Source organism: Coffea arabica, chromosome 7e, assembly GCF_036785885.1.
Source record: "Coffea arabica cultivar ET-39 chromosome 7e, Coffea Arabica ET-39 HiFi, whole genome shotgun sequence".
In the NCBI taxonomy this organism is placed as follows: Eukaryota; Viridiplantae; Streptophyta; class Magnoliopsida; order Gentianales; family Rubiaceae; genus Coffea; species Coffea arabica.
Genome location: NC_092323.1, coordinates 9,446,128 through 9,469,020, shown reverse-complemented (window position 1 = coordinate 9,469,020; position 22,893 = coordinate 9,446,128). Strand labels below are relative to the sequence as shown.

General features: G+C 36.6%; 2 protein-coding genes and 1 long non-coding RNA gene across 3 annotated transcripts; 1 reads left to right on the top strand and 2 right to left on the bottom strand.

The window, feature by feature from the left end:
• Positions 1–1,129: 1,129 nt before the first annotated feature.
• On the top strand, positions 1,130–3,130 carry LOC113699005 (uncharacterized). Its single transcript, XR_011818217.1, has 2 exons — positions 1,130–1,267; positions 2,500–3,130. It is a non-coding gene; the product is annotated as an uncharacterized lncRNA (long non-coding RNA).
• Positions 3,131–5,062: 1,932 nt separating this feature from the next.
• Positions 5,063–7,517, bottom strand: LOC113699004 (uncharacterized). Its single transcript, XM_072058761.1, has one exon. It carries the CDS (start codon positions 7,185–7,187, stop codon positions 5,211–5,213), a length of 1,977 nt encoding a protein of 658 aa, XP_071914862.1. The 5' UTR covers positions 7,188–7,517; the 3' UTR covers positions 5,063–5,210.
• Positions 7,518–18,958: 11,441 nt separating this feature from the next.
• Positions 18,959–19,474, bottom strand: LOC113698965 (chaperone protein dnaJ 11, chloroplastic-like). The gene has a single exon (XM_072059980.1). It carries the CDS (start codon positions 19,472–19,474, stop codon positions 18,959–18,961), a length of 516 nt encoding a protein of 171 aa, XP_071916081.1.
• Positions 19,475–22,893: the final 3,419 nt, after the last annotated feature.

The window sequence follows — 22,893 nt, the reverse complement described above, 5'->3', positions numbered from 1 at the left end:
TCCAGATATGTTATATATAATGTCATTTTGTCCCTTTCCTTGAGAGGAGAAGAACGTATAGATACTCAGTTCGATATATTTCTTTACCTCCCCATGAATCATATGCTCGTAACAATAAGGACAGAATTTTTTTTAATTCTAATTGATTGGACATATTGCCCCGATTCTTTTGAGTAATATATCCGAGACTCAATGTATTTGAATAGAATATTATTTAAAATAATGATCGTGAGTAATTATTTAGAATAATTTAGCAAGCGAAATATTATGTAAGATAATTCAGCAATCCAAACACACTCTGTACAATCAGTACATTCTAAAATCACCTTGAGTAATTAGGGAAATTTATCTGGAATTATAAAGAAAGTTGATAATTTTGACAGAGACCCGATAGCGGAGCTGCAAAGTGCCATTGTTCAATATTTTTCTAGTAGGAATTGTAGTTTTTAAACGAAAAATTGTTAATACCTTTTCGAATTATCTTTCTATCTTATATACGTCAAATCGTTATAATATATTTTTCTATAAAATTCTAAAGAATAGCAATTCAAATGAGAACTTTCACATTTTTCACACAATGACTCGGTGCTAAGTGGCAGCTCATGGAAAATTAGCTGGTAGATACTTTACCAAATGAAGAATTGGGTTAATAATCTCCTATCCAAAAACTACTCTTGTTGTTTTGTATTTTTATCTCTCTGGTATCTAAAATTCACGTGTGCTCATATAAAATTTGGGAAATTTTTGCTTTAAAATAAATTATCTTGAATTCCACCTTTAAAAAAAATTATACGTATTTAATTTGGGCTGTAAACAAATGAAGTTAAATGAACTTTTAAGACATCAAACTTGATTTGAACATTTGGACTTGAGTTCAAATTTGAGTCTAAATTTTGTATGAATTTAAAATTTAAGATAGAGTTCGATTTGATGGGCTCAATTTCAATTTGAAAGCTCAAAATATTATTTTATTTTTATTAGCTTTATAGTAAACTATTAATTAATTTCTAAATAAAAATATAAAAAACTAGTGCCATATTAACAATACAAATTCGAATTAAACCTTGACGAATCGATCCCAAACAGTTGATTATGGACTCGATCCGTATTACAGAGGGCTATTATTACAGCTCAAATTCTTACTGCCGTCTTTTCTACCCCAAGCTCCAAGTTCCTAGGTCCGAACTAACTTGCAGCATACTCCGTCGTTCAATCTCAACAGGCACCCGCCACCTCCAGCTGGGCTGGAATATCAATTATCTCACATGTGAGTAGTGCCTTTTTCGTTTATTTGCTCTTTGGGGCTAAGCTGGTATTTCGAATCCCTGGTAAAAGTTGATGTTAATGGCTTGTTTGATTGGGACGAGTTTCTCTTGAGCTGTTCCGGAGGAGGAAGGCATAGAACAATTACAAGAGTCTAGATGGTTTTTTCTTTTTGTCAGATTCATTGATTTGCAAATGAGGGTATAATAATTACGTAACTAGTAATGCAACAGCTCATAAATTATAAAAATTTATTTGTAGAAAACAAAAAATTATTGACTTTTGATCTTATTCAGATGTTTAATAAAACTAATGATATATGCTGTATATATAGTTGTTGCTATAGCAATTTATGACCGTGGTTTTTGATTGAAAGGGCAGATGATGAATAGTTTCTTCTCTTTCGGTTTTTTATGTGGTCTTGTAAATGGGGGGTTTGGGAGAGGGAGTGTAGGTTCGATCTCTCTCACTTGCACCATTGAAAAAAAAATGTGGTCTTGTAAATTATATAAAATTGGAAATTTTTGTTTAAAATTAAGACCTCCAATGCATAAATATTTCATAGTCTGCAATTGTTCCTTTCTTCATGGATGAGTTTGGCATGTATTTCCTTTTCTGTTTATGATACATCCGGAAACAGAATTCTTATGCAGGTTAAACAGCCCTAAAATGTTTCATCCATTTTCTAATACTCTCTTTGGTTATATATTAGTATACATACTGGTTCACTCCTGTCCTAACTTATAGTCTCAGAGTAACAGTGTCTATTGTCTTCAGCACGATTTGTCCAGTTTATGCTATTCTTGTTGTCATAAGGTGACCAATCAATTATCTTGAGATAAACTTGTAGATAAAATTCAAATTACGGTTGATACGGTACAGATGAGAGTCAGGGTTATAAAATTATCTAGCAGCAGTTGTAACCAGTTACTGTCAATGTTTGTTTAGCCTAAAGCTTAACTAGTTTAAGCAATTTCTTTTTAGTTGGTTTAGTGAATCAGAAATTCAATTGTTAATACAGTCAAGTGATGATTTCCTGCAATAAAGTTTAGCTTATAGCTACATATGTAGTTGACTCAGCCTGTTAGTTTAGCCAATAATTTGATTTACCAACTAAATAGTGAAACTTAGTTTAGCCTCAGTTTTAGTTGGTCTTAAGAACAGGTTTTTTTTTTCTTTTTTAGTTTATCTTCTCCTACGAATTCATGTTTTAACTTATATCTGCATGTCCTGAAGGGAAAAATGAAAAACAGAATAAAGAATTAAAAGGAAGAAGAGGATAATGATGATGGCAACATTGAAGGGAGGCAAGAAAGGATTTCTACATGCACTGTCAATTTGATTAAAATGCTTCCTGGATAATCTCCTACCTGATTTCATCGCATGATCCAACTCACAGCCCATAATCAAACCAAGAAATTGGCTACAAAAGAATCTTTGGAATGCCAGCTTATGCACGGAATGCCAACACATGATAAGTTACAATTAGAATGCTGTTTCTTCTTCAAGATCCTTATTCATCAGAGTTCCTACTTCTGACTGCCAAGGTAAAGTCAGCATCTTGTACGATTTCCTTGATATCTAGCTCCCTAGACTAGCATATTTAAGTCCTGGAACTCAATTCTACCATTCTGGTAGTTCCTCGCATACCTTTTTTGACAGATTAATTATTACTAAATTGGTTTAATCTATTTTACAGCATTATAGAATATTTTTTGGGGATAGGGTTGTGAAACATCACCTTCTGTTTCATTGATAGAACTACCGAGGACAACTAATTGTTAGGTATCTTACCTCCAGTACTACTCATGCATTACAAGTGCAACTGCTCTTGCTCATCGAGTATGTTCAAGTTTTGATCTCCTAAGGTACTGCCTGCTTGAGATTAACTGCTATTATATTCTTCTAAAGAACTAACGAGGTTTCTGTATCATAATGTTGGAGAATGATACTTTCATGTCTGATTAACAACAAAGAACAAACTAATGGAACTCAACTGTCTACATTTCTCTGTGCCTGTGCTAATGCAGACACATGAGATTGCTTCAGATTCATGCCTGTTAGCACTGAAACCTCTTTCCCTGCAATTCTTTTCTGAGGAATGATGGGTCTTGTCTGAAAGGGACAAGTGAGCTGTCATTCTCTTAACACAAAGTAACAGGGGAGCTCCTGTTACCCCTCTTCTTCTTCTTTTTTTCCCTTGGTAAGAGGAGCATATGTTAAATTCAAACTAAGTTATAGGTCCAGAATGGGAGAAGCAAGTTCCCCTGATGTCTTCTAGTACTAATCTAACTAAACAAAAGTCCTATCTTGCTGAGCACCCAGCTTTGCTAAATGATCTGCACAATGATTTGCTTCTCTGTAAAGATGCCTAAGAGTGACTCTCGGCAGTTCAGAGATCAAGAATCTGCAGTCAGAAATAATGGAAACCTATTCATGAGAGGAGATATCATATCTGCAGATTCTATTAGTTGTAAAGCAGTAGTAGCATCAAGTTCTAGTTCAACATTTTGCAAATTAAGAGATGAAGCTAGGGATAAGCCATCCCTTATTCCCCAGAGTTCAGCTAGAACATTTGTAGCGTGCCCTAGATTTCTGCTAAAGCCAGCTATGCAGTGGCCTAAGTGGTCCCTACTCAGACCTCCAGCTCCGGCTGGACCTGGATTGCGAGCCGAGGAGCCATCAGTATGGTGCCTCTGTTTGATTAGGTGTTTTAAGTAGCCAGACAAGTAGTAAAGCTTTCGTGATGGTGACAGAGATGGAAAAATACTCTATGCGTGGTGAATCGAATTGCTTGTGTATCAATGCCATTTTACATCGTGGAGGTTCATTTTACAAAAATGGGGTATAATGTGAAGTAGTTGAGTGAAGTGACAAACAGTTGTTATTGGTCCTCCCCTGCTAGTTGCCTCTTCCCTCTGCTTTCCGACCTGAGAAACCAACCCCATACCCTTCATTTCATCTTGTTCTTTATCTGCAACCTGAATAATCTAGTGAATAACAGACGCTTTGAAATGTCAGGCCCTGAAGAACTTATATTCCAACATAATATGAGGGTCAATGCACTAAAATTTGGTGCAGAAGTCGTGATCCGTGTTATAAACCAGAAGAATATACCATATAGTTGTGGTTGGAGTTTGAGAGAATTAGGTAAATGTTTTGCCAACGTGCATTTGATAAGTGATAACTGAGCATGTTGCAGCCACAACTCGTTATACAAGTCAGATTGAACAAGTCCACCTAAAAGTTTTCAGTCAACAAATTAGCGATCATATTCTGCCTCTTTTTATGTTTCTCAGACATTATTGTTATTATTCCACACGACAAAAAGAAAATCAACGAAGATCGTGCTCAACTGTTACGTGGTAGTACCCTGCAATTGAACAGCTGCTCCGACTATTCATTTTGTACGCAAAAAGAATCTCAGGTTCACAAGTCTGCTTCTCGTCCGCTGCATTTGTTTCTGTCAAGACTCAGCCCACTACGACGGGGTTTGAAACAGGGCCTTTACATTTACCTTATCAATTCCAGTAGAGCCATCATGAGTCTCTCTATCATTATAAAGTCCTCGTTTCCAGTTTGTCACAAGAGAATTTGGGGAAATGAACATCTTTTTCTTGGTTCCTCAAAAAAAAAAAACCTCTTTTTCTTGGCAAATCATAACCTCAACCAAACTAAAGAATATCTCCAAGTAATGCTTAACACTGTGTCTTGGAGGTAATATTACATCTCAAAAATGAGATACAGAACAAGACATGGAAACCAAAAATCAAAATTAAAAAAGAAGAAGAAGAAGAAATGACAAGGCAAATAAAGATCTTGCCTAAAGAATTACAATAAGAGGTAAGAGGTAATCTTATGTACACTCCATAAAAATAAGAAATAGAATTCCATTACATGAATTCTTAATTTAAAGAAGATACAAATTGTGCACATTGACATGGAACCTAATGGAATCCTCTTGAGCCTCTGGATTGATAGAGCTCCAACCTACCCTTGGCCTCTTGCAACACACTCTCTATATAGTCATCTTGGTTCAGGAATGCCTGCTTGGATGCCCACTCGAGCACTGTAAGCACCTCAGCCTGGGCAAGTTCTTCATGGTCTGGGACGTGTAATGCAATGTAGGACAGAAGTTCCAATGCATAAATCTGAACATGTTCGCCAAAGTAGACGAGTTGAATTAGGTGCTTTACCCCTCCTGCGCTTATTATAGCCTTGGAGTGATCCAGGTGCAAGTAGTTATCCGTGCAAGCAAACTTTCTCAAGGCAATGCAAGCTTCCCTGGAGATATCAGCTTCTCTATCATCAAGCAGCATTACTAATGGGGATATCATTCTTGTTTCTGTTGCCCGAAAAGTCCTAGCCAAATTCCCAATAGACTTGATGCAGGGAATGAGCAGGTCTGAATCAGCCTTCTCGATAATTATCAGCAATTGATCAATGACAGCTTTGCAGGCAGGTGAATTAGGCTTGAATGCTGCTCTTCTCAGTTCTGCGTCCAGCTCGGCTACGGCGGTAATCTCCGTCAATGCCATCGCAGAATTGTACTGGACCTCTTCAGAGCCTTTCTCTAAGAGGATTGCAAAGCACAATAGAGCTCTTGATTCAGTGATGCTGCGGCAAATGGGAGAATTACGCTTGGCAAGTTGCCAGAGTGCCCTCGCAGCCATTGCCTTCATATAAGCCTTAGTATCAGGGTCCTCCAACTCCCTCCCTTTATTATTCACGCCGGACAGAGGAACACTTGACTGATGATGATGATTCACATGATTCTGCTTCACAGTCCCATTCCCATTGCTCTTGGCAAGACTCGTCTGGTTTGCTCCGTCGCTCGGCTTTTGCTGGTGTTGTTTAAGCTGATCCTTCATAGCCATGGTAGTAGTAACCACACTATGCATCTGATAGGGCTGTCTATCCCCCAGAGGGTGCGGAAGCCTGCTCTTTTCATCATCCTCAACCTGCTTATGGGCAACATTATTAGCAGCATACGAGTTATTGTTACTCGCCAAAACAACTTGATGGATCGAAGTAGCCTTGCTAACAATTGCATACTTGCTATGTTCTTGCACGGTCTCAAACGCAAGATGGCTCACAAGCAACCTTATGATATTATTTTGGGCGAAAAGATCCTGGCAATCTGGGTGATGAGCTGCTAGCTCTGACACCGCCCAGGCCACCACCGCCTGAACTTTCATCGGGCCTTCTTTGAGGATTTTCGCAAACACCGAGCAAACACCAGCATGTATCATGTCTTTGACGCTTTCAGGGTCGCGTCCCAGAAGCCCAAGTGCTCTAGCAGCATTCTCCTGACCCTCGAGCTTCCCTTCTTTGACTAGCTTCAACAAGGGCCCAACCCCACCTTCCTCAATTATCAATTTCCCGTACCGGTCATTATCTCGAGCCAAAGAAACCAGTGAAGCCGCAGCATCCGATCGATCATCCAAGGATCCAGTAATCAAAATCGCGATATGCTCCCAAATAAGGCACAAAATAGGCTCATTCGCGGCAATAGGCGGAAGCCCCAAGTACTCGTCACCCCTGTCCTCGGCCGGGGTGGAAACCCGGAGAAGCCAAGAAACATCACCAATCGAATTCTCAAGTTGAGAAGACATCTTCCTAAATGCGGCGGTGGGGATGATGGCGAAAACCCTTTTCACAAGACCATTCCCACGGCATTTCAACACATGTGCAAGAGCTCTGTCCAACGCCTGTTCCGTATCAATGATGATCCGCCTTGTTGGCCGCTCATAGAGTTCACTGCTAGAGCGTGCAGCTTGGCGTAGCAGCGTCGCCAGCTTCTCAGCTTTACCTTTCAACTCCGCACAGTCCTGCTTGAAAGAAGTAGCCTCGTCTGCCGCCTTGGTCACTTGGTCGGCCAATTGTATTGGTTTTGCAAGGATCTGCTTCACTATGTCCGCCATCTACGGCTTCTTTAGGCCCAGATCAGAAGTCAAACCTGCAAAACCCTGCCAAAAAAATACAGGAAAGAAAAGAAGAAAGAAGAACCCGGGCCAGTACCCTAAATGGAAATGAACTTTCAAATCCCAGAAGAAGAAATGAATCAGGGAGTTGGATGAGATGCCACTATTATCTTTGAATGGGAGCTGGGATCCAAGAAGGAGAAGAATTCCAAGCAATCGAGGAGGTTTGGTGGGCGGGTTTTACAAGGTCAAACGCGGCTTGGTTCGAGAATTGATGGGGAGGGTTTTACTTTTCTTCTCCATTTCCATGGGGGTGGGAGTAAGCCAATAAGGGCTATACTCTTAACGGACTAGAGAATACTTATATATTAGTCTACACGACTCTATTTCTTTCTTACTCCAATTTTTTGTCTGAAGAAGACTTTTTGTACTAGACAAAGAAACAAGTAGTAATAATTTGTTTGTGAGCTTAGTTCTCTTATGCTATTTTTTAGAATTTTTAGAATTTGATATGTGTTTAAATAAAAAATAATAATTAAAAAATATGTTTACAGAAAATATAAAAATTTTAAAAAAAAAAAAAAAAAAATTTGCAATCCAAACATCAAGCCTAAAATTTGGCTTTACCAAAAATTAGCATTAATTTATCAACTGATTGGCTGGCATCCTTAACCACTAGTTTGGGGCGTGGTCCACCATAAAAAGACAAAAGAAGGAAAGGAGTTGAAGCTGGATTTTTTTATTTGGCCGCGCAAATGAAAAGGGCAATTTGATGTTGTAGTAGTAATAGATACTTAATTAAAACTTCATTAAATTATTTTGTTAAATTTATCATCCTTTAGATTAAGTGGTTTTGCTTTTCATTTATTTTAGAAAGATAAATGAAAGACAGTTTTGAGTAGCTTTGGTCTAATGTTTAATAGGTTCTCCAACGCTAATCAAGAAATGCACAAAATCCTCTTCTTCTTTTTTCTTTTTTTTTTTGGACTAAAGACTAAAGTAGATAGTGATTGACTAAGACGTCATAATGACATTTCAACTAACTACTAAAATTTTATATTGTATCTACAAATATGTATTAGTATCATGTAGCAATCATTATTAACATTTCCATTGCACAGAATCCAATTTTGGAGGAAAACCATACGAATTCAGACCCTTTTTTTCCTTAGCTCAAGACAACCAAATTATTAATTCTTGATTTTATAGAAGATTGAACGTTTTGGTGTACTAAAGACGAAGGAAACTTGATGACCAATTCAAGAACTAAGAATAATTAAGCAAAAATTGGAAATCAAAAGCATCCCAAATTGGGTCATCAAATTTGTAGAATTGGTTCAACTCTGCCAGCATATTAAAGGTGTTGGGTGTGGTGGTTGTGTATTTTCATTTTCCGGTGTCCAACCTACTTCACTTGCCAGTACACCACGCCACAATAATCTCTGTCCAGCTTCAGCGCTCTCTCTTCTCTTGGTCTTGGGACGATGATGAACGTGATAGATACAGCAGCGGTACGTTCTCCATTTTTTGTAATATTGACGGGACAAGTGATTCGTCCTCTCTATTGCACGAAGTTCCACCGGACGATCTTTCGTGTCCTAATCATTTTTGCCCTTTCGCTTGGTACAACGCATGATCTCGCCTTGCATTCCGTAGCTTCCAATGTAGCTTTCAAGAAACTAGGACCCCGTTTTTCTTATCAGGAGAACAAATTTTTATGATAAATTAATTTATCAGTTTCGACAAACAAGTGCCCCGCCAGCATTCATTTCGTTCGTTAGAGACAAGTTTTGCTTGTTAATTTTTTTGAGAAAGAATAATTAATTTAGAAAAAGTAATTAAATATTAAAGAAAATGTAATAATAGCAGTGATTATGTATATTTATATGAGCAGAAATACTGATTGACGAGAGGGAGTGTAAGTAAGATGTTCCGAACCGTCCCTCTCGTTTAAGCACAAAAAAGGGAAAAAGAACGCTTTTTACAAAAAAAGATTGCGTGTGTTTGCACATGCAAGGATGGTTTTGGGAACTACAAGTAACCACACAAAAAAGGAATCTGTCCATGTCCTATTAATGATTTAGTTTTTAAACTTTTTACTTTCCCTACGCTAATCTTGCCCCCAACCTTAATTAATAACCAGTGAATTCCCTATATTAAACAACCAATTCCTAATCTCCTATTCTATAGGATTAGCGGAATGCAAATGTAGCGACTAATGATAAAAGGGAATGCAACAAAAAAAGAAATAATGTAATTATATTAATTAGTTAACTAATTAAAATCCAATTAGAATTTGGTTCACACTCAATCGATGAACGAGTTAAAATGAAATCAAATCTTGAGATTTAGTTGGAACCATTCATCTCGATTTTAACCTTCAGTTTAATTAACACGAGTATCTCTAAAGTAAATGGATAAATTCCCTAATCGACATCAACGCTATTCTATAGGATTTTGGAAAGGCAATAACTTCCACACGTTTCCTATATTTATAAGAAGGCTTCTGGCGCTATCAATGGCGCGATGCAAGTCCCTTAACATCAAGGTCAGGCAGTCCCGCATCCAATTATGCATATTTCTAAGCAGTCACGTTCTGAAAAGGCAAATGCTTTCAATTTCCTTCCCTGCCTCTTTATAATTCCCGATGAACATTTTTACTAGTCGAAAATCACAAAATGTGAGTCAATCCAAGCACTTAAGTGCAGGAAAGGGAAAGAAAATCGTAATTCTGTTTTCCTTTTTGTAGCACAAACATCGAATATCCACATACAATCATCTGAGATATTAAGGTTCATCATAAGTTGCTTACAGATGTATGTTGGTACGTATGCTGAATTTGGAGCTATTATCTCTTCTCCGGGGAAGGAAAATTCACATTTCCAAATTAATAGAAAATCGTCTGAGAGAAAATTTCTTTGATATAGTCGACAAAATAGCACAAAAAATCGGATGAGATATTAAGCAATTTGATGAAGTCGACAAGGGCTGGTGCGATCTCTTGAACTGATTTTCTTGATGTAGTTGCTGTCCGATGGTGAGTTGCAGTCTGGGATCAAGGCTGCAGGCCCCGTGTGTCTATTTGTCAGTGGGGACGTTGGTCCAGTTCGATTGTCTCAGGAATTTGTTGAAGTTTGATCATTGATGTGGTCTTCCACTCTCGTGCACCTTCCAGTTGAACTATATGACTCTAATTGCCACGGTTTGAGTTTGACACATGTTTTTTTTTTTTTTTTTGAATTACAACAAACAAATAACAATTTAAAAGTATTCTTCTTTCCCCTTTTTACATACATTCTCGACTTTATTAGCATTCATCAGACACAAATAATCTGTAAATAACTTAAATTTAGTATTTTTTTTTTCTTTCCACACAAACCCTTTATGCAGCAGGCTATCAAGTGTGTACGAATGCAGGTATTGGCGTATGAGATGGGATAGAATGCCTTGCAGAACTGTGGAGATATTGTAGCGTACCAATGTCTGAAGCGCAATAGCATTAATCTCTTCTTCTTTTTTTTATCGACGCAAGGAGTATCCCAATTTTATCGGACTAATTTTTCTGCACTTGTCCACCCCACTATCAAGAATACACAAAACGGTAGGGGAAGTGATTCGAACACGCAACCTTAGGATTTAAAGAGATTACCCTAAAACCATTCGAGCCAATCCGAGGGGCAATAGCATTGATCTCTTAAAACTAGGGGTGCAAACGAGCCGAGCTCGAATCGAGTTTTGGCTAATCGAGCCGAGCTCGAGTTAATTTTGTGAAGCTCGAATTCGAGCTCGAGCTCGACGAGCTCAAAATATCAAGCTCGAGCTTAAAAATAAAATAATTATTATTATTATTTTATTTTTAAAAAATAAAAAATAATTATTTATTTTTAAAAATGAATAAAACAATAATTTTTTTAACAAATAATAAAATATTAGGAATATATATGTAATTTTACTATTAAAATAAAAAATAAATATATAATTGAGCTCGCGAACCAACGAACTTAATGTTTTTGAGCTCGAACTCGAGCTCGAGATCGACTTAATTAACTCGAGCTCGATATTGACGAGCTCGAGTCGAGCTCGTATTCGAGCCGCTCGCAAGCCGATTCGCGAAACACCCCTACTTAAAACGCAACTTTTCAAGTTGTTTTACTTTTCTTTTGTGGTCCAGAGTGATTTTGGCTTCTGTGGTTTTATGGGACAAATTGGCGGTTGAGCTAATTATAATTATACCTAGTACAAATGCATTTCTCAACTCGGGGACGTGTTTCCAAACACAAACATAGAAATAAATTGGACCAGGAGCAGGAACGGTTGCAGGTGCAATCGTTTCTAAAGATTGTGTGCATTTTGCACACGACATAATTCTATTTGTACATGATGTAACTTACTTTCAACAACGTGCAATTTTAGAATAAAATTTTGTGAATCCCACACATATTGTTAAAAACGAGATATAAGATGAGATCTAAACCGTACAATTTTTTTTTATCAAATATTGACCGTGAACGGTCAGGAACTACAGCAACCGTTCCTGCGCCTCTTCCAAATAAATGAGACCCAAAATACAGATCTGACCAAGTAATTCATGATGAAGCAGGCTAGGCGAAAGGTCCTCAGCAAAGTGATTTGAGCAGCTGAACCACCAAATTATGACGAGTACGACTAGACGACTCATTGTCTTTTACTGGTAGGCTCTAGGCTTTTGGGAATGGAAAAAGAAGGAAAACAGATCCAACAATTAACGTTGTCCTGGGATGTTCAAATGGCACTGCATTATCCAGAGACACATGTTTTTTGCAGTTGGTGAAGAGATTCTCGTCACAAGAAGCTTCCATGATAAATATGGATGCTTTTTTTCTGCAGATCTCTAACCATGCACGATGGCTTTCGAGCGATGCTAATTTTGACACGTCATGAGGCGTCTTCGGCGTTTCCTAAATTAAATTTTGAGGAAAGTTGGAATTTTGTATCTTTCGTTCTTGTTCATTTGACACGTTTGATTCCTTAACCGCATGTGTCACAGGCGACAATTAGGTGTAAGAGATGCTCGTAGTAGTTGTATAAGTTATCAAACACCTTCCCAAAGAAAAATATATTATTGTAATCCAAACAAGGCCTGTGAGTTTTACAATAACGGTGGACAAGATAATCGAGAAATTTATTAAGTACTATATTAGTTGGAGGGAAGATGTAATAGTAATTCTCCTGAATAATTATTGAGCAGAAACCACAGGCAAGAATGCTGAAGTGGAACATTGATGTTATAGAAGGGACCATCTTGAGAGAACAGAATTAAAGAGAGTTGACGTACTTTTCACAGGAAAAGGTTGTGCATTTCTAATAATAACATGCTACACAAAATAGTAGGGTAGGGAACTTATCAGATATATATATATATATCTATATGATAGTAGCCAAAATTATTGAGAGACCAAAATGTGTGTGATCTGCTGATGCAGCAATGCTCGCTTGTTTCTGAGGCAGATTCCCTCTCCAAGGATGAGTGATGACAAGACTGTTAAAAAGGCCATCCCACTTTTAGAACAGCACTTCATATGCAGACATGGATTTGGCTTGTTGCGGTGATGATGAAGTCTGAAACAGGGCTAGCTTCTGGCTCAGATACGGACGGAAAAATGAGAATGCAACACGTATCAGAGATTCTTTTCCATAAGAATGAATTCTATCCCATTAAGCTAAGCAACAAAAAAGGAAGATGGAGCTGTCGTACGTAGGCTATAAGTAATACTACTATACTTTTTGTGTTCATGATTGCCTCTCGTTAGTCACATGTTTTCCAGAGCCATCCTCCCTGAATGAATGAATATCTGACATATCTAAAAGAAGAAGACGGTGCAAACAATCAATAACGAGGATTTCTTACAAATTGTGCTGCAGGATGATCTGTTAAGTAACAAGCAGATGTTGAAAAACCATTCCCAATTTTCTCTTATTATTATACTTCTTCCAATCTTTCGTTGAAACCCCATCATCAGTAGAAAGACGACAAACTACCACAATATTTTGCCATGTGAATTCTGCTGTATGAGGGGTCGAGAAGGCCCTGTCTGTTGCCTGAAAGCCCATGACCAAAAACCAATCCAAGCACGGATGGCCGTGCAAAGATTTGCTGGCAGTGGCAGCGGCAGGGCGTCAATCAAAGAATCCTATAGTACTTCATTTCATTTGTCCTCTTTTGGGCTTCTCAATGGAGCTGAGCAGGTCCTCTTTGTTATGGCTTCATCTTCTTGTAGTTTAGCCTCCAGAAGAACTAATTCCAACAAGTATCAGCAGCAAACCCAGCATTACTGTACCAGGAATCTACACCTTTCTTTGGATTGCGATGTGAGGTCAAGCTTCTGTTGTTAAATCACCAGTTGCTCTAGAAATGGATCAGGGCCACGTGATATGGACCTCACTTGAACAACCACCATGGCCATCACACTTGTTGCCAAGTTATTGGCTCCAATAAGTACATATGACGGATTAAACAATTCACATTTCACATCTTCTTCTCTTTTTTTTCCTCGACCGGTTTCAAATTTGTTTATACCTCAACTCAAAGTTGTGTAACATGATGTGATTGAGCAAATTTTTGAACGAACATCTAGAAATGGACCTTCGAATGTAACTCTAAGGAGACTTCGAACCACCACAAACATATATCCAAATCTTTCAAAGCCAGTGGAGTATTTGGTTTGACGTTAGATAGATATGTGAATTACTAGTAGGAAGCCGATGATTTTCCTAAGTAGCACGAATTCTTGTTATATAAGTAATTAAAAAAACTGCAGACGAGGATCCTCGGATGTAAATTGTTGTTATAATTTTATCTGAGCTAGACTATCATCATCGTATTTGATTAACTTTCCTCCACTGGTCATGGTTCTTTAATTTACACTGAGCTTAAAGAACCATACAAATTTAAGGCAAACACTAACGATCATACAAATAATTAAGTCGGTAGGGTATTCAATGGAGTTCCAGGCTTTGCGAGGAATCTATACTGTTGGGTTGTCACCGGACAACCATCTCAAAAAGCTCTCAAGAAAGCAGAACATGATTGCGTGCATGGTTTTGTCTGGACAGTATAAACCAGGCAGCTTTATTCATACAGACAAGAGATAGATCACGTAGCTTCTTCGGGAATCATGTTGATTTAGAGATGAATTTATCTAGTAATTTTTGTTGCCCCACTTTCTCTGATACTGCCCCCTCAGTACTACTACTGTTTAGCAATTGAGCCTCCATCTTTAAAAGGGAAACATATGCACATGCAACCATTTGAGAAACAGAAGAAGAGGTTCCAAACTTTTTCATGACCCTTTTTTGGTCTTTTTCCGGTGAAATATCTTATCATTATTATGGCCTTTTTTGAGCAGCTCATTCTTGGCATTCTTTACCAGCAAGCAAGACTTTTGTCTGTTCTAAGCAATTTGAGAATATACAATTCAATCAAGCAGCGGAAAATTGGTGATGTCAAGTGCAACATCTGTTTCTGTTTTCTGGCCCAACATGCAAGAAAAGCCCAGCAGATCGTTCACCAACAGGTGAGTCCATATAAAATGTAGTTTTGTTGAACACTACCGAGTACGTTACGGGTATCCTTTGAACCCAATCGAACTCAACCCTCTGCAATGCTGCTTCCCATTCCAATGTCTCCTTGGACTTTTGATTGGACTTTTTCACAAAAAAGTGAAAAACTATAATTACTGCGTTCCTTCCATTTTTCACCAGAGGAATAATTGGCATGTGCTAATTTTTCCACTGGGATAGGTAAAGAAGGTTGAAGTTATAAGTTACAGCCAAAATTTTTTTTTCCACAAGCCATCACGTCATCCCCCCATGACATGTGGATTCTCGACATTCCTACTCAAAAGAAAGAAAAAAAATCCTCGATCAGTCGGTTGGTTGTCATTCCACTTGCTTCAAACTTGTCTTGCGCAATTTCCTTCCTTACAAAACAAAAAGGTGCATGGAAGATTTCGATCCGATGTTAACTTACGTGCAAATTGATTGAATAATATGCGCAATTCTCCTTACTTCCAACTCCTCGTGTCCGATTCCATATTCTCATGTTAGTTAGTTTTATAGAGTTGTTGTTGACAGCTCCGGGATTCCGCCCTCAGAATTGATCTTCAAATGGCTTGAGTTTTCAAATCCGTTGTTTTCTGGCGGTAGCTTGATTATTTTGACTTGGAGCCCTCCATGTCAAATGATTTGAAGGCCTGCCTTGCTGCATATTCAGCGATGGCCGACTCTGAATTGTCATTCTTAGCATAGGGGCACGAGGTATTTCTGTAAGTAGGACCAAAGAGATCTTCAGTTCACTTGATTCTCTCGCTGTGCTGGAATGTGGAATGTGGAATGTGGAATGTTTCTTTTGTGGGATAATTTCAGAAACCTCCCCTGAGGTTTTTGATAATTTTATTTAGCTCCCTTGAGATTTTTAAAATTGCACATACCTTCCTTATCATTTAAAATGACAATATTACCCTTAAACATATTAATGAAATTTCCTTGTTTGGTATACTTATACTTAGAATGACTTTATAAATTATTTTTTCATTATTTTTTATTCTTATTCCTTTTTATTTTTATTTTTCGCCAATAAAACTGTAGAACTATCACTATTACCTCTAGTTTCTATTGTAACCAAATGTTGAATTAGTGATTTTTTTATGAGTTAACTTTATATGTAATCCAATATTTTTTCCTAATATTTGTTTCTATTTTTAGTATTAAAATTAACAATAAATCAAAAAGAAATGACCCAAAACCACTAATAAATTATGATAATTCTACTACTCCAAAAATTCATAAACTCTAAATCAATTATTTTAATATTTTTTTCTATCTTATAAATCAATAAAATACCATCAAAAGTATCCTATCATAGTGATAAAATTATTATTATAGTTGTGTACCACATAGTATGTGTGGATATGAAAACTTTGGCACCTTTTTTCTTATAATTACACTAGATAATCTTATAATTGTATAGAAAAATAAATTAAAACTCATTATACGAGGGCATTTTTGGATATTCATTTAAAAATTTGATCGAGTCAAATATTATTCTAAGGTTATGTTACTAAAACTATCAAATCAAGGGAGGGAAGTGTAATTTTTCAAATTTCAGGGTAGCTCAGTGAAATTATCAGAAATGTCAGGGAGGTTTCTCAAATTATCCCTTCGTTTATTCTTGGGGGGTCCTGGTGGATTTTCAGTACTCCTCCACACAGTCTTTCCATTATACGTGGCATAAGCTGGACGGTTAACCATGCAAATTCAAGAATTACCACTAAATTGACTCGATTCTTGCATCCTCATCTAAATCTCTCCCCCTCCGCATACTGCTATTATTTGATCCTTTGTCGTTCTCCACTTGTTAGTTAAAGAAATGGCTAATCACGTAGCATAATTCTAAAGCTGACTGTAATGATGATGATATAAAATTACTCCAAATGGGTCCCTGTATCTCTATCACCCTCTAATAATGTTAAAATGACTTGAAGACAAATATTCTGTGTGGAGAAAACGAGTGATTCTCTTCTTTCCTTTTTGGACCCTGCCTTTTTCGTCTTCCTTGTAGATTGGTGGACGACTAGAGAAGCACATGTTATGAATATTGGGGTTCGATCATTGTAACTCTAGAACTTTCAAATACTTTGAAAATATTTTATAGTGTTTTAAAATACTTGTGATTTTGGCTTGCTCATCGCTAATTGATGGATACATTCTACAATCAATTCAAGATGAGGGCTTCAACGGTTACAGTATACATCATTCAGAGAGCTCGAAACGAAATTAGATTTCAATCAAAGCAGACATCAGTCAGATATGGGTATTTTTGATGCCATTATGATATAACTGTTTCTTGCGATGAAATTCCTAAGACTAAGGAGACTTGGAGGATGTTGGGGGAGAGAGGATCCATTGTTTCTCGCTTCTAATGCTGGTAATAGTACCTTAATTTCCGTTTGCATGGCGATGAATCCTAGAATTGGTGGAACCAATCGATGATTTACATTTGAGCCAACCGAAAACAAGCTTGGGTATTCAGCCATTCGTTTGTAATGAGAATTTAGGGGACCGTGTCGAGGAAAGCCAATTAAGGAATTTTTTTTTTTTTTTTCTGAACTAGCTTCGCTTTTTATCAAAAAAAATTAATATTTCAACTTATTCTAACAAGTCATTCGAGGGTACTCATTGATCAAACCCATTAATAAAAGTTTCTGCCTTTGATCATACACAAATTAATAAACTATTACAAGAGGAATAAACGTCGGCCTTCTAATAACCTTACTTTGAGATGCTTTTAAAAAAATGACTCTTAGATTGACCGTATGTAAACTAATATCAAAACAGAATGTTATGTACATTTCTAACAATACGAGAAATTGCTATCTTTTCCAATTACAATGCAAATTCTCAACCAATGCTAGTTAATATTACTTCTTCAATCGCCAACTAGTTCTACGAGTAAATCCCATAATACTACTAAATTTCATTCAGTGTAATTTCTAATATTAGAGGATATTTATGTGAAATTATTCGAGGTTTCTGAATTTTTCCCATAATCATAATATGAAGGCTTCTCCCGAATGCGGGCTTAAACGACCATTTGAATTTGGTCAAGTTCATGGGCCCTGCTCCTTCATTCAGATTCTAAAATCTGCTGCAGTTGCCCCTATGCCCGGAATGTATACTTAACCAGCCAAATTTTGGTAATCTTTTGGCATATGTCCAAGGAAATTAACAGCCCTTTGAATTGTAAAATGGTTCCAACATTTTGTTGCAAGAAAATTAACCCTGATGATTGATAAGATGCTAATCAATTTGTTCCAACAGTTTGTTTGCAACTATAGTACCAAGTGCAAGCTAGTGGACGACGGGCTGATGCTGGAAAGATGTTATGCAGCATTTTTCTAACAGTCTTGTTTCCCAAATTTTAGGAGATCATAGAAAACTCTCAACATTAGGCCACTTACTAAATCTTATTTTTTTCTTCTTTGGTTTTATTACGGGAATATGACAATTGACAACCCCTACAAAGAAATCAAAATGTTAACGAGCATGGAACATATTTTAGTGCCATACGCATTAAAGAATCTCAAATATTGCTCTCTATGATACCGTTTATGGACACGATACTTGTTTGAGTGCAGCGTAGACTGCAGAAACAATCTTTCAATTTTAAGTGGATTTTTAAGCCAATTAGAAGAATTGAGCAACCGAATCGATCTTAAATCTTTCTAGAAGGTTTCCGCAAAGCGGAATAACTGGATTTGCACCTGTTGGGAAGCGTACTCCTTTTTTTTTTTTTTTTTTTTTGTCGACGCGTAGTGTGGCAAAGAAGGGGACGACCCCCAGCATCCCAAAGAAGCGAATGACCACTGGACCAAATGGCCAGTGGCTGTTAGGAAGCGTACTCGTAACCCAACTGGTCCTTCTTTCTAGAAGCTTTGCAGAGCCAAATGGAAGTATCACAAAATAAGTCCAAGTACATAATATTGAGGCCAAAAATTATGCCATAAGTCACAATCTACATGTTATTTTGTTAATCATTCACACCGCGTACCCCAGTTACCTCTTACATTTGGGTTTCTTCGGATTCCATATATACAAGTTAAAAAAAAAAGAGAGAGAGAGAGAGATTCCACTGTCTACTCATTATCTCTACATATTTTTAAAATTTTTTTTTTGGGGATTAGTTCAAAATTTTCTGAACTCTGTATGTTAATCTATCAATTATCTCCCGATCTCTACCAGCACTGATCAGTCTCCCAGTTCCGGCCACTGTAACCGGAATACCTCGACTTCGTCGGAGACGGCGTGGAATAGAACCGGACGCCGCGGTGACTGCGGAACAGTCGCCGGTCGTAATCAGCACGTTTTTCCGGATCAGATAAAGTGGAGTAAGCAGCATGAACCTTGATGAACTCATCCGCAGACGAGCTCTTCTCATCAGTCCCCGCCAGGTCTGGATGGCACCCTTTCGCTAGTCTCCGATACGCCGCCTTGATCTCACCACTAGTGGCTCCCATCGGAATCCCCAAAACCTCGTAAAACGACGTCGGAGCTGTTAACCTGGGCGGCAACACACAAGTGGAAGTGGTTCGCTCGCTCTCCGCAGTAGCATAAGAAGCGAAAGCTGCGGAAACAACACCTGCACGTGGCTGCCGGAAACTGGAGTTGGACGTCGGCGGGAGAAAAGCTTCGCCGGAGAATTTCTGCGGAAACTGGAAGACGGAACGCGAAGGCGAAGATAACAACGACATGATGAATTGACGGTGCTGTTGTTCGTTAAGAGTGTGGAGTGGAGAAGTCTTGGGAGGTGTATTTATAGACGCGGGGGTAAATTTTACTGTGGCAACAGTGAATATGGTCTGGAGAAACGAGCAGTGAAAAATTACCGAGGATTTTTTGTAGTTTCTGATTGCTGACTCTGAATATCGTAGGAATGTTTATCCGGTTAAATAGGTGAGTCAGCACTCAGCAAGCTGGGTTTTATCCTATGGACGTTTTTATGAAGGACCGAAGGCCGAACGGATAAGGTGTCGGAGCGGGCCCCGGTTGAGAGTCAACATGATTGATTGATGCGTCGGCTCCGTTCACTCGCTTTTCTCCATCTTTTAAGGACGCTGTGATCCATGTTTATCCATGTTTTTTGTCGTGATCGATATATAAAATCCATTAAAATAAAGTGATCGAAATATATGAGTTTATTTCCAAAGTAACCAAAAAAATATTTCAAGTGACGCTCTTTCACAAATTATATTATCTTTTATGCAGTAAACTTCCATCTTAAACATTGGGAGACTTTATACTATCAACAAATCTACTCCTTGTTCTAAGGGATAATTTCACAAACCTCTCCTAAAATTTATGACAATTACATTTAGACTCCTTTACCTCTAAAAAATTATGCATACCTTTCCTTTTTATGTGGCTGGTATAAGGGAAAAAATTCATATTAATACCTCAAATTTCCCTTAAGGATTTTTTATATTTAAATCATATTATTCAATGAATATATTTTTGCTTTTCGCCTAGTCCTAAATAGTCTCGCCTCAGCCCTAAATCATTTCCTCCAATTTTTCTTCGGCCAAATTTACAATCATATATTTGTGTTTGCAACTGTTTATTAAACTTTGGTCGGAGAAAAAAATTATAACAAATGAAAAGAGTGAGATACAAGTCAATTAGAAAGTATTATTAACAATGGAAATTGTGAGACGTAGAGACTTAGATTATAAAAAAGGACAAGAAAACTTGAATAGGGGGAAAAAGGTGGATTGAACCTATTTGAAAGAAATAGCATAGTAGTGATATAGAGTATTTGGTGATGGACAGATTCCTGGTGATATGTTTTTAAAGTCTAAAAAGCATTTTATTACTTTTGGGAAGATTATTATAATCATTTTGAGTACTTAAAAAAGCGCAGTAAGTATAATATTTGAATATAGAGGTGTGTAACATGAGATTATCTGAAATCTTGGAAGAAGGTTTTGAAATTATCCTTTGTTGTAATACTGTTCATTTTTTTCTACCTTGTGATTATTGATTTCCACATTCACACTCGAAATGCTAAGGCAAAAAGCAAAATTCAAGGATAATAAAAAAAGACTAGGCAATAAACATAGGAAAAGGCTCTAGATTTGATTAATGCTAAAATATTATAAAATGATTATAGCATTCCTTTTTCATTTTTTATGAGTAACATTTTTTTTAAAAAAAAAATTAGTAAGGGAAAGATGAGATTTAAAAAATGAAAAGAGAATAGAGTTTAATATAAAAAATCGAATCCTAGTGGTTTAATATAAATGAACTTGGATGATTGAAGAGTTTAAAATATAAAATACTTCTTAATTATAATATCTTGTCCATTAATCAAAGGTGGAATCTTATGTTTGTTGCCCCTTTCTTTTTTGCTTTGGATTTGGATTTTTGGCGTTTGAATTTTGAGTATGAATTGAGTAAGATTACCGCATGAGAAGGTTCATTTAAGTAAGGTCTTCTTGCATTTAAAATGGGAGCTTACATGGCATAAAAAAGATTAAAATGGTAATAATTTACAAAAGAGCATCATACTGGGAATATTTTCCTAAAAAAGGTTATTTCAAAAATAAATTCTCAAATATATAGCCCCGTCTTGGCTGCGGTGATTAATGAAGAAGCACTTATGATACAAGTAATTTTAAGAAGAGTGCTCTTAAATTATCACAATTATGCTACTTAATTTACAAGAAATTAATTATCAAAAACCCTAGAAATATTTTTAGTACTTCAAAGCATATTTTCTATAAACACATCGCAAACAAAAACGAGGCCATAGATTGATTACTAATTCCGTTATTTATTGATTTAAAGGGTGCATATAACATATTTTTTCAACTTGTGTGTAGAAATTAATAATGAGGACGAAAACTTGACCGAATCTTTGAATTAAAAAAATATTTTACTTGGAAATATATACGATCAATTAATAGTATTATCCTAGTAAATATGTATGCGGTGACAAAACATTTGAATTTCTAGGAGTACTATAATAGCAGTATCTAAATCCTGCAGCGGACCTAAATCAAGCACTAGTTTTTAAACTCTTTTTTTAAAGGAAAATTAGAGGCAGTGAAATAATGGTATTTAGCATAGTCCAAAGTTTGGTCTGATGTCCTTTTTACTTAAAACAAAATTTTGGGTTGGAATTTGAATTTAGTGATGATAACCAGTTTTCTTTTTTTTTTTTTGACAACAATAATAATAAGTTGTTTGTTGCATAACAGTTTTTTGGTTTCATTGACACCAGTAACTGCTATCGATGCTTATATTTTGACGGTTTCTAAATGGGATCACATTAGTTTTGTGGGCTGAGAGATCGTGGTTTTGGAGAGAGCCTAGCCTGCCTAGAATTTAATCTTGCATTCCAACAAAATTTTAAAAAAATAAATAAATAAACCAATAGCTTTCATTTCAAAAAATGCAAAAACAAAATAATAGGTACAGAGTCTTGAAAGTACAAATATTATATTACTTGCATCATAAACACGTTTTCTATTTTTTTTAAAAAATTTCACATATGTTACACAATAAAAAGTTCCTCGCTTGCATCATAAAGTTTTATTCTGAATAATTTTTTTTATAAAAATAATTTCCTATCCAAATGTACTAACATAGTAAAGTTCCATGCTATCTAGAATGGTTTACCAGGTAAATCTAAAAAATCTGTTTCTTTGAATAAGTAGAAGACCAAAATATTAGCTCGCAAACAAATTAGCCGCCGCTTCTTTTACCTCACAAAATAGAGAATACACAAAAGACTGATTTAGCGTAATAGTCGTGAACCACAATAACGGTACCATGCATACAAGTTGAAACAATCACGAAATTCTGATGTTATGATAAATAATTTGAACTTCTATTTTAAAATAATTAATAATGAAGAAAGTGATCCAAAATTTTATATAAAAAAAATTAAAGATTCATAAAGTGTCAACGTAGGACATTTCACTCTCCCTGCACTTTCTTATCCAGGATTCTTTACCCCCTAGTGGGTGGAAGAAAAAGAAATAGTCTTCTTCTTGCAAATTTGCCATCCCACAAAGGTAGTACATCCTTATCAAGTGCACGATTTTCCCTTTGGCTCTTGGATCCCTCCCAAACACCACTACCCCAGTAAATAATTGCTACAACCACTGAG